General features: G+C 40.8%; 1 protein-coding gene across 2 annotated transcripts in view; it reads right to left on the bottom strand.

Moving 5' to 3' along the window:
- HELB (DNA helicase B) overlaps window positions 1-13,281 on the bottom strand; it is a 53,003-nt gene that overhangs the window by 11,982 nt on the left and 27,740 nt on the right. The window contains exon 12 of one of the 2 annotated variants that reach the window (XM_067697255.1): window positions 4,729-5,223. The exons of the other annotated variant lie outside the window; for it this stretch is intronic. Within the exon in view, the coding sequence (XP_067553356.1) occupies window positions 4,729-5,223 (495 nt within the window). The remainder of the gene's footprint in view (window positions 1-4,728; window positions 5,224-13,281) is intronic. 2 annotated transcript variants of the gene reach the window in all.

The following is a 13,281-nucleotide window of genomic DNA, read 5'->3' as shown; positions in this document are numbered from 1 at the left end:
GAGTACATACATTTAATTTCTAAAAGTGCGGACAGGATCCACTACATAATTTGGCAGTGCAAAATTAAAATCTGGGCCCCTTGTTCAAAAATTAAGAATTTCAAGATGACAAGCAGAGAACATTAAAACAAGCATGGGTTCCTTCTAAGCACGAAGCCCTGTATGACTGACTGCCCAGCCTGCACGTCCACGACGCCAGCTGTAGGCGTGGTTAAGACGATACACTGCAAGTACACCTCAAGTATACTCTTGGTACTGTTAGTGATTCCCAAGCACCAGTCAATGGACCAGTACAGTCATGAAGAAGATTCACCACCACAGGGAAAGAGAAAAATTAGCAAAATTCAACTCATCATTCATCATGCTAAATCTGTTCCATTTAGAGGACGGTGATGGTTAATTTCATGTGTTAACTTGGCTAAGCCACAGTACCCCGACATTTGGTTGAATAATACTGTTCTAGACGTTTCTTTGAAGGTATTTTTTAGGTGAGATCAACGTTTAAATCAGCCGACTGAGTAAAGCGGATTACTCTCCATAATGTAGGTGGGCTTCATCCAATCAACTGAAAGCCTTAACAGAAAAAAGACTGACCTCCCCCCAGGAAGAAGGAATTCTGCCAGCAGACTACCTTCGGAACTTGAAATGCAACATCAACTCTTCTCTGAGTCTCCTATCTGCCAGCTCACCTGCAGATTTTGGACTCTACTAATACCAGCCTTCACAATGGCATAAGCCAACTCCTTAAAATAAATTCAGATAGATAGGTTAAATTAAATAGCCTAGATAGATAGATAGATAGAGACACACCCTATTGGTTCTGTTTCTCTAGGGAACTCTGAGTAAGACAAGGACTTTCTTTATTCAGGGACTATGTAATTATGTCTTTCCTAGCTTTTTTTCTTTTTAAGTAAAAATGTCATTTTCTTTCAAAAAATTCTGGAAATCCTGCTTTAAACATGATAAATTTTAGCAATATTTTACACATATGTTTTTATTTTAAGAGTCATTTTTGTCCCCATCCCTTTTTTCTTTGATGGTGGGAGGCTAGGCAAAAGGAAAAAAAATAATCAGGTCAACATTTTCTTTGAGGACTTTTCTCCAAACCCAAAGCTATTAATTGACAGAAAAGCAAAAGCTTTCTTCTAGGAGGGAGGGGCTCAGGTATTTTAGTCATTGGTATTTGTAGAATCTCAATACTGGTTTAGCCCTTATGTAGCAATACAAATGTGAAGGATGGATATGTGGGCAGCCCTTGTCATCGAATTTGATCTTTCACAAATGACACATCTCAATGCATCTGAAAGTCTAGAATTACGAGACAAAGAGGTCCCTAATTTATAGAAGTCCTGAAGCTTTGAATTCTAGTTTCCTCATTTCTAGGGATTCCTGTAAATGCCACATACTTGGGGCAAACCTTGTGAGAAAACTCATCCTCTTCAGTTAGAGGACTTTGCTTATACTGCTACCATCATGCAGTGAGAACAGCCCACACTGGGCAGCCCCCCAGTGTCACTCTGCGCTCCAGACCTTCAGGGACATTAGCCTCCCCCGGAGCTTAAAAGCTTTGGCAAGCTCAAAACTGATGATGAATAGTGCTGCCAATTTCTCTTCGTACCATCCTCTAAACCATGATTCCCCCACCCCATGTTGGTGCTAAGAAATAAAAAGCAAGAAACTTTTAGAAAAAGACTCTTTCCTTGGAACTGCTTCTGTTTTCTGCTCCAGGTCAAAAGCTTTATTTAATCCCAGGGTCTTTGTAAGGGGTAACATAGTTAATTTAAAAAAAAAAAAAAGATGCTTTGTTGAGATGGAAATTCCATCTCAGCAGAGTTGATCTCGAGTACTGAATGAAACTTAGAATCAGCAGTGATCCTACTATTTTGAAGAAGAAAAAAAGGGAAAACTTTTTTTCTGCTATGTCCACTTTTATCACTTTCTTTTTTATGGCTGAGTAATATTCCATTATATGCATGTGTATACATATATGTGTGTGTGTATATATACACACACACACACACACACACACACACACACACCACAATGTCCCCAATCCTATCTAAGGGAAACTCCCCTACTTATGCTCTGGAGTTTCCCATCTCACCCACTTCAGGACTCTATTCCTACAATGATCCCCTCTCTCTGAACCATGAATTTCTTGTTTTCCATTGGACCATTCCATCAATACCCTAGGCTGCTTTAATGTACCCATCCAAAATCAATAAATCAATAAATCCTTCCTTGACCATGAGTCCTCCATCCAGATACAGCCCTATCTCTCTGCTCCTTTTCATAGCAACCTTCAAGAACCCTGCCTCTACTGCTTCCTCCACTCTCTCACCCCCTAGTCTCTGACCAGTCCACCCTAGATAGACTTTTGTCCCCTCCCACCGCCCTAGTCTTCCTTTTCTCTCACTCATACTTCTTTTCAGTCACCTTTGCCAGTTCTTCCTCCTCTGCCAGACCTCTGAAAGTTAGGAGTACCCCCAGAACTCAGTCTTAGGGCCTCCTCCTCTATCTGTGGCATCTCCTGAAATTAACCCACCACCATATGCTCCTAAATGGACATTTCCCTCCCTAACCTACCCTGAGGCTCTAAACTTCTCTACCAACCACTGCCTTTCTCAGCAAGTCCACATATACATCTAAGTAATAACTTTAACATAACATGCCGAAAGAGAACTCTCCACTTCCCCAAACCCAGTGCTCCTATTATCTTTCCCATCTCAAGAAACGGCACTACAATTCACCAAGTTGCTTCAGGCAGAAATCCAGGAATCGTCCTGGGTCACTGTTTGTTTTATCCCCTCACATCCCATCAGCAAGTCAAACAGACTCCATCTCCAACAGGCATCAAGAATCCAACCACTTCTCATCACCCTCGCTGCTCTTTCACTGCTCTCCCTGGAACAACCCTGACTGGTCTTCTTGCTCCCACCTTCCTTTCCACAGGTCACTCTCCACAGCAGAGAGATGGTTGTCAAGCACACATCATATGATATCGCACCTTTGCTTAAAGCTCTCCAATGGATTCCCGTGGCAAGTAGGATAAAGTCCCAGCTGCCTCCTGTAGTTCTGCCTATCTCTCTGAGATCATCACAGTTTCTCTCTTTCTCATTCGCTAGGCACACTGGTCTCCCTTCCCCTTCCAATAAGGTCATTCCTCCTCAGCTTTGCATGTTCTACACCCTCTGCCTGGGATGCTCTTCCTCAGGGCCTCAACCGGCTGGCTTCTTTGCATCATTTAGTGCTCAGCTCACACGTAACCTCCTCAGCAAGGACTTACCAGACCACCATGGCAGAACAGCACCTCCTGCCCCCCTATTCCTACCGACCATGCCCTACCTCATTACCTGTATTTTCTTCATAGAATCTTTCTTGACCTGAAAACTCTTCTGTGGTATGGATTGCCTATGACCCACTGGTACAATGTAATGGCCATGAAGCCAGGGACCTGTCTGTTTCTCTCCCTCCAACATTTAGATCAGTGACTAGCAGAGGAGCTATGTTTTTTGGGGGTTTTTTTCAAATGCTGAAAGAGAGGAGGCAGAGAAAAGGAGGAATCCAAGAAAAACCAAAAGGAAGAGATGAGAATAAGTTTGGTTCAGTTGTAGTGAATGAATGAAGACTAGATTGACTAAAGAAGAAGAAAAAAAAAAAGGAATAGTGGGAAATAAATGAAATGATGCTGGGAAAGATGGAATCGAACAGAGAAAGGTCTCAAATGTCAAGCCAGATTGCCTGGAATTTATGCAGTAGGAACTAGGGAGCCACTGACGCCACTGAACTTCTGAATGCCCAGTGCCTGGAATGCAATGGACAGCTGAAAACTATTTGTTGACCAAATCACCAGTGCAAAGGTGACAGCTAAAACTGAGAGAATGGGATCAGTTCTCAAGGGAAGGAAGTCCTGAGCCTGGGGGAGATGTCTCCAGTCAGAGAAAGGGAAGAAAAGGAGGGAAGACATGAAGGGGAGATGAGCCAGAGATGGAGGGGAAGTATCAGAGGGAAAGGGAACACTGAAACCAAGGGAAGGAAACGTGGCAACAGCAACTGCAGTTAAAAATGTTAACTGGGGCTTCCCTGGTGGTGCAGTGGTTGAGAGTCTGCCCGCCGATGCAGGGGACACGGGTTCGTGCCCCGGTCCGGGAAGATCCCTCATGCTGTGGAGAGGCTGGGCCTGTGAGCCATGGCCACTGAGCCTGCGCGTCCAGAGCCTGTGCTCTGCAACGGGAGAGGCCACAACAGTGAGAGGTCTGCGTATGGCAAAAAAAAAAAAAAAAAAATGTTAACTGTCGGGGGGAAAAGTCCAGAATGAGACCTAAGAAAAGGCCTCTGAAGTTGATAAGAAGATGACTGGCACCAGCCACTTCAATGGAGCTGTGGGGATAAAAATGGGACCATGGCCTGCGAAAGGAAGGGGAAGGTGATGAGGAAGACGAGGAAAGAAGATGCAGAAAGACTAGGAAGTTTCTCCTGGCATGCCGCCTCCACCAGTCCACTGACGCTGTCCAGAGTGCTAGCCTCAAGCAGAGGGAGAAACATCCAGCCAAGATCAAGCTAAGATCCACCAGGATATATAGAAATAGAGAGGAAATGGGACAGAGGTGACGGGAACACTTGTTTTTTAAGTCCTGCAGCACTATGTGGCATTAACAAAAATACGCAGTCATTTATAAGCACACTGAGGCCAGCAATATTTAAATAAAACCTGAACATCAGTCCTACCATAAGAATTTTGTTTGGACTTGCAGTGGCATTCATGCAACATGTTCTTTTGGACCCTCTCGACTGTGATGGATCCTCAATTGTATGCACTTCATCAGATGAAGATAATTTCCATCCTTCAGCAAAGGCAAACAGCGTGTCATCAGCCACAGAGGCCCTCCTTCTGGGGACATAATCTGTCACCCTGTCATCTGTGGCTGTAGGGAGCGGGGATGCTGATGGACGTGTGCTGGGTCTCCTGCTGTCTTCAGAGCTCTTTGATGGGGATGCAAACTCTGCTGGAGATGCACAGCTCTCGGAGAGCTTGTTTTGCAAAAAATGTTTTAAACGAGTTTTTCTGGGAACACTGTTTTTCATAATTGCGCTCCGAAGCTGAGACTCTTCTGCAATGACGTATACTCTGCAGCGGCCCCGGGTCACCGCTGTGTACACGTGCTGCCAGTGCTGGCGGCCCGCCTTCCCAACCACATACACGACTGTCTTCTCCTCCGACCCCTGAGGGGAAATAATGCACGAAGGAGATTTAATACTGCATAATGGGTTCATGTCTCTGGAGAGTCTACAAAGGCAGAAAGGAGACAAGTCCTCAAAGTGCTCTCAAGAGCATTCTACCTGGCCAGAGTATTCAAATGAATGCATCTGATGGGTTCCATTTTATTCATTATCCTGGAATTCCCATTTTCTAATTACGCTGCTAAGTTTGGGTGTCATAGATCCAAAACTGGCATGTAGAAACCCAGCAATAAACTTTAAACTGCACGCAGTGCTAAATCTCCCTTAATAAAAGAATTTGAAACGGCTGTATGGGCTTTATGTATAGATGTCTTACTCCACTGTTACTTACGTAACAAAAAACAGAGACCTGAAATATCTAATGATAGGAAATAGATACATATATATATGTATATATTTATTTTTCTATATCATGTATCTATATATGTTACAAACATCAGATATGCTTTAAAATATAACAAAATTTTAAAAACTTGATATATATAAAAAAAAGATCACAACCATGTAACACAAAATAAAATTACTCTGATCAAAAATACGAAGTGCACATAAAGATGTAACAAAAACAAAGTAAATCACAAAGCAAGAAGGGAATCCTACCGAAAATTTAACCAGTCTGTTTCCAAACAGAGGGCCTATGGATGATTTTTTTTTCCTACTTTCCGTATTTTTCCAATGTTGAACCATGTATTCCTCTTATCAAGATAAGACAAAAGAGAATGACGACCCTTTGTTTCTTGGGTGTAACAAACCAAGAACTATACTACAGGCAAGAAAAATGCCCAATGTCACAGTGTAACTGTGAGAAAACAATTTCAAGAAAACAATAACAAATTGTGGTTATTCTTAGTCCCTGTATTTTCAGTGCCAATATAAACTAAGAAGGGGTTGGAGCCATTCTCTCTCCCAACGCTCCCACATTCCTCTGCCTGAAAGAGGAATTGTGGGGAGACAAACAACAAGACGAGGCACGTAGAAAATACACATCTGCACTAAAAACAAAACCTTGTACATACCAAGCACTTCTACCTTGCTGGACACAGAGAGTTTAAACCAACTCTTCAGATTATAAAAGTTTGATAAATACTTCCTTCCAATGCTGCTGAATCTCAGCAATGAATGTAAATGATACTTAATTCTACAAATGTTAAACACATTAGCTAGATATACAGCACCATCCCCCCATGCCCCCATGGACTTTATACTTTACACTGTATTTTTGTAAACAGGTAAACGTCTACCTAAACTTAACTGAGTTCTTAATCATCAATTAAATATCACTGAGAAAAATCTAATAGCCTCATAATCAGTCTCCCTGTACCCACATTTACTGCAATACACTGTCCTCACAGATAGCAGCCACAGTGCTATTTGTCAAATGCAAATCTAGTCACATCAGATTCCGCTTAAAACCCATTAATGGCTCCCAGGCTCTCAAAAAAAAAGTCCTAACTCCTTAATATGGCTCCTACAGCCCTTCAAGAGCCAGCCTTGGCCTTTCCCCCTTCCTTCCCATGAGCCAGGCTCCCTCAAGCACAAAGAACTTGCTTGTGATCCTGCCTGTGCTCCCCAGTCCCTGGCCTCCATCTGGCCTGCTTCCGGAGTAGCTGCCTCATCCATGTACTTTCCAGCGCCCTGCACTTCCTCTATCACAGTATTTTTACCTGACTGGACTGTCACCAACTGCCTTCTTAACTGTACTCCTCACTGGACTGTAAGCTCTGTGAAGGCAGGACCACATCTGTCTTGCTCACTGTTCTTTATCAGGTGTCTCATGGAGTGAATGAGGATAAAAATTAGACTGTCAGCCAAAGCCGTCCTCCGAAAGTGGGACATGCACACCTACCTTCACCTCACAACCTGCTATTAATCATTTGCCCATGTCCTTAAATCTTCCTCAAATCATTAAGAACTGTCCAACTTCTTAAAGGAGGCAAGTTTTATTTACTTCTGTAAATTTGTTCTAAAACTCAACAACTGGTACGAATAGACACAAACCATTAATGCCCTTCATGAGTTTGTGGACCTAGAATCTGAAAGTCTATATGGACCTTAGAGTGGGGGTCAAAAAACTTTTTCTGTGAAGGGTCAAAGCATCAGTATTTTAAGCTTTGTAGGCCGGATGGTCTCTATGGCAACCACTCTGTTCTTCCTTTGTAGTGCAAGGGAAGCCATAACCAGTATGTAACTGAATGTGGGACTGGGTTTCAATAAAAATGTATCTACCAAAACAGGTGGTGGACCAGATTTGCCTACCGTATTGGACAACACAGTCCTAGAAGGCCCCAGGAGGTGACCTGGCCCACATCATTCCTCTAACCTCATCTCCTGTCACTCTCCCACACTGGCCTCCTTGCTGTTCCTGTTTCTCAAACCTGCTGGACAGCCTCTCCCACCTTAGAACTTTGGCCTTGGCTATTCTCTCTACCTAGAATGCTCTTGTCCCAGATATTCACATGGTTTAACTTCATGACCTCCTTCAAATCTTTGCTCAGATGCCACCTTGTCAGTGAGGCCTACCCTGACCACTTATTTAAAATTACAACTGCACCTCACCCCCACCCCTTTTCCATAGCATTTACCACCTTCTCACATAATACATAGTTTACTTATTTTTTTCAATTACATCTGTCTCTATCCTCTTCCTTACCAAATATAATCCTCATAATGTCAAGTATCATTGACTGCTTCATGGACTGACCTATTACCAAGCACAGAGAAGAGAGTCTGACTCAATACATTTTTGTTGAGCTCAACTGAACTTGAAGAACAAACTATACTGATAGAAGACAACAATCACAAATGTTCTCAGAGGTAAGAGACATTATTTCAACCATGAAATAAGAGCCAGATTCAATGAAAAGAACATTCCAAGATATCTACTCCAATCTCCACCCAGTAGTAATAAAAACCCTTCACTACTTATTTGTCTAGAAATGCAACAGAAAAACTGGATTATAAATCTGAAGAAATCAATAGAGCAAAACATTAATGAGTTGGAAAATAGGAGAGCTGATAAGAAATTCAGGTAACCAGTTCTGGAGGTCCAATATCCATACAGGAGAAGTTCTAGAAAGAAAAATCAGAGAAATCTGAGGATGAGATAATGAAATTATTTAAGAAAATTTCCCAAAATTGAAGAATATGAGTTTCCAGAAGAGTCCCCATCATAAAAATCCAGGGGAGAAATTTCTCCCAGATCTCACAGCTAGGAATATTTGCCCTTCTCAACAACTGTTTGTTTGTTCATTTACTTTAACCTAGTAGACAGAGTCAACTGACTGCTTCTCTCTTCGCTTTGGGAACTTTGGCCTTAAGGGAACTTAAAAGCTGAATCTGCAGTCTACACTAACACGCAAATAGGACAATATGCACATCAGCATTCAATCCACTCTTGGCAGTAATCCTTTTATCATGTTTAACTTTATTTTCCACTTGACATGCATTTTTCTTTTTAAATAAATTTATTTATTTTTGGCTGCGTTGGGTCTTCATTGCTGCACAAGGGCTTTCCCTAGCTGCAGTGAGTGGGGGCTACTTTTCATTGTGGTGCGTGGGCTTCTCATTGTGGTGGCTTCTCTTGTAACGGGGCATGGGCTGTAGGCGTGCAGTCTTCAGTAGTTGTGCCACGTGGGCTCAGTAGTTGTGGCTTGCGGCGCCTAGAACACAGGCTCAGTAGCTGTGGCGCACGGGCTTAGTTGCTCTGCGACATGTGGGATCTTCCCAGACCAGGGCTCAAACCAGTGTCCCCTGCATTGGCAGGCGGATTCTTAACCACTGCACCACCAGGGAAGTCCCTGACATGCATTTCTTTATATTTTAAAAATCATGCTCAACTGTGGGCACTTTTTGTAAGCCATTTCAAATTCTTTCTGGAACTGAGGTGGGGTAAGTTAATAAATAAAACACCATCCACTTTGGAAAAAAAACCCTATGCTAATTAATGTTTGCCTACTATTAGAGGATATAGTCTAACCTATAAAATTTTCTACATAAAAATGAAAGTGGGGGCTTCCCTGGTGGTGCAGTGGTTAAGAATCCACCTGCCAATGCAGGGGACACAGGTTCAAGCCCTGGTCTGGGAGGTTCCCACATGCCGCGGAGCAAGTAAGCCCGTGCGCCACAACTAGTGAGCCTGTGAGCCACAACTACTGAAGCCTGCACTCCTAGAGCCTGTGCTCCGCAACAAGAGAAGCCACCACAATGAGAAGCCCACGCACTGCAATGAAGAGTAGCCCCCGCTCATCTCAACTAGAGAAAGCCCACACACAGCAACAAAGACCCAACGCAGCCAAAAATAAATAATTAAAATAAATTTATATTAAAAAAGAAAGAAAGTGGATGCAGCCTTGTCACCAAAACAACACAATGGCAGAGAGAGGAGTTCAAAACAATGAGATAAATAACAGAGCCACAAATAACTTGTGAGAATTAAAAAATATTAAAATAAAATTGAAAAGCAAGTTGCAGCAAATGCAATGTGGTGTCCAGAATAAGATTCTGGAACAGAAAAAGGACATTAATGGACAAACTGGTGAAATCAAAATAAAGTGTATTTTTTAGTTGATAGTACTGTACCAATAGTAGTTTCTTAGTTTTGACAAATATACCATAGTTATATAAGATGCTAATATTAGGGAAAGCTGGGTGAAGGGTACACGGGAACTCTCTGTACTAACTTCCCAACTCTTCCATAAATCTAAAATTATTCCCAAACCAAAAGTAATTACCTCACAAGGGTAGAGGAAGGGGATACATTTATCAAAACCCATCCCACTTTGTAATTAAAATGTGTTTGTAAATTATACCCCAATAAAGTTGGTTAAATAAATAAAAAAGAAGTTGTAAATATATATATAATCAATACAATACCATTTATGTAAAACTTGGTTACCTTGTTTCTATATGAACAGACAAATTCAAGTCAGAAATCACCTCTGAGGAGGGTGGGAAGGCCTGGGATGAGGGGAGGGCAAATGAGCCAGTTGCTTTGGGTACAAAACTTAAGAGGACACCAAGAAACTCAGCAATCAAGATAAATAAATTTAAAAAAATAAAAAACTCCAGAAAGTGGGCACAAAGGGAACATAACTCAACATAATAAAGGCCATATATGACAAACCCAAAGCTAACATCATACTCAACGGTGAAAAGCTGAAAGCATTCCCTCTAAGATCAGGAACAAGACAAGGATACCCACCCTCGTCACTTTCATTAAACATAGTTTTGGAAGTCCTAGCCACAGCATCAGAGAAGAAAAACAAATAAAAGCAATCCAAATTGAAAAGGAAAAAGTAAGACTGCTATTATTTGCAAATGACATAATAGTATACATAGAAAATCCTAAAGATGCCACCAGAAAGCTACTAGAACTCATCAATGAATTCAGTAAAGCTGCAGGACACAAAATTAATATATGGAAATCTGTTACATTTCTATACACTAACAGTAAACTATCAGAAAGAGAAATTAGGAAACAATTCCATTTATAACCACTTCAGAAAGAATAAAATACCTAGGACTAAAAAGGAGGCAGAATACCTGTACTCCAAAAACTGTAAGACACTGATGAGAGAAATTGAAGACGACACAAACAGATGGAAAAATATACCATGTTCTTGGATTGAATCAATATTGTTAAAATGACCATATTACCCAAGGCAATCTACTGAGTCAATGTAATCTCTATCAAATTACCAGCATTTGGTAATTTGACATTTGTGACATTTATCACAGAACTGGAACAAAAAATTTTTTAATTCGTATAGAAACACAAAAACCCAAAATAGCCAAAACAAGTTTGAGAAAGAAGACTGGAGCTGAAGGAATCATGCTCCCTGACTTCAGACTACACTACAAAGCTACAGTCATCAAAACAGTATGGTACTGGCACAAAAAAAGACACAGATCAATCCAATAGGATAGAAAGCCCAGAAATAAACCCATGCACTTATGGTCAATTAATCTATGACAACAGAGGCAAGAATATACAATGGAGAAAAGACAGTCTCTTCAATAAGTGGTGCTGGGAAAACTGGACAGCTACATGTAAAAGAACGAAATTAGAACATTCTCCAACACCATATACAAAAATAAACTCAAAACAGATTAAAGAGCTAAATGTAAGACCAGATATTTTAAAACTCCTGGAGGAAAACATAGGCAGAACACTCTTTGACATAAATCACAGCAATATTTTTGGGGATCCATCTCCTAGAGCAATGGAAAAAAAAAGCAAAAATAAGCAAATGGGACCTCATTAAACTTAAAAGCTTTTGCACAGCAAAGGAAAGCATAAACAAAATGAAAAGACAACCTATGGACTGGGAAAAAATATTTGCAAACAATGCAACCGACAAGGGATTAATTTCCAAAATATACAAACAGCTCATACAGCTCAATATCAAAAAAACAAACAACCCAATCAAAAAATGAGCAGAAAACCTAAACAGACATTTCTCCAAAGACATACAGATGGCCAACAGGCACATGAAAAGATACTCAACATTACTAATTATTAGAGAAATGCAAATCAGAACTACAATGAGGTATTACCTCATACCAGTCAGAATGGCCATCATCAAAAAGTCTACAAACAATAAATGCTGGAGAGGGTGTGGAGAAAAGGGAACCCTCCTACACTGTTGGTGGGAATGTAAATCGGTGCAGCCACTATAGAGAACAGTATAGAAGTTCCTCAAAAAACTAAAAATAGGGAATTCCCTGGCAGTTCAGTGGTTAGGACTTGCACGTTCACTGCTGAGGGTGTGGGTTCAATCCCTGGTCAGGGAACTGAGATCCCGTAAGCCACACAGCATGGACAAAAAATAAAGTTACTTGCATTTTTTAAAAATTAAAAAAAAAACCTAAAACTAAAAATAGAATTACCATATGATCCAGCAATCTCACTCCTGGGCATCTATCCAGAGAAAACTCTAATTTGAAAAGATACATGCACCCCAATGTTCACAGCAGCACTACTTACAATAGCCAAGACATGGAAGCAACCTAAATGTGAATCGACACATGAATGGATAAAGAAGACGTGGTATGTATGTGTGTGTGTGTGTGTGTGTGTGTGTGTATATATATATATATATAATACACACACACACACACACACACACACACACACACACAAACGGAATACTACTCAGCCATAAAAAAGAATGAAATAGGGAATTCCCTGGCAGTCCAGTGGTTAGGACTCGGTGCTTTCACTGTCGGGCCTGGGTTCAATCCTTAGTCAGGTAACTAAGATCCCACAAGCTGCACGATGTGGCCAAAAAAAAAAAAGAAAAAGGAATGAAATAATGCCATTTGCAGCAACATGGATGGACCTAGAAATTACCATACTAAGTGAAGTGAGTCAGAGAAAGACAAGTATATGATATCACTTATATGTGGAATCTAAAAAAAATGACACAAATGAACTTATTTACAAAACAGAAACAGTCTCACAGACATAGAAAACAAACTTATGGTTACCAAAGGGGGAAAGGAAGGGGTGGGGAGGGATAAATTAGGGATTTTGAATTAACAGATACACTCTACTGTATATAAAATAAACAACAAGGACCTTCTATATCGCACAGGGCACTACTGATATATTCAATATCTTGTAATAATCAATAATGGAAAAGAATCTGAAAATATATATACATATATATTTACACGTATAACTGAATCACTTTTGTGTACACCTGAAACATTGTAAGTCAACTATATTTCAGTTTAAGAAAACAATTTAAAAGTTAAAATTTAGAGCAAAAAAGATCCACAATGAACAAAATATCAAAATTTTAAATAAAGGCAAGATCAGTAAGAGTGCCATGCCAAGTGACACTGGAGACGGAAGCAAGAGGGAAATTCAGTTATTCTGGTCCTGACCGCTCTCTTCCTGGGAGACATGGGAAGGCCTGCAGGATGAGGCTTTAACTATGTCTTAGATCCAGAAAATAAAGACAGCTCTGAAGCAGAGAGTGCAAAACATTTGTGTCTGTACAGTAGTTTCTGTACTTTTGTGTATTTTGTTTCCTA

Source organism: Pseudorca crassidens, chromosome 11 (assembly GCF_039906515.1).
Source record: "Pseudorca crassidens isolate mPseCra1 chromosome 11, mPseCra1.hap1, whole genome shotgun sequence".
Taxonomy (NCBI): domain Eukaryota; kingdom Metazoa; phylum Chordata; class Mammalia; order Artiodactyla; family Delphinidae; genus Pseudorca; species Pseudorca crassidens.
This window is presented reverse-complemented; position numbering and strand designations above follow the sequence as displayed.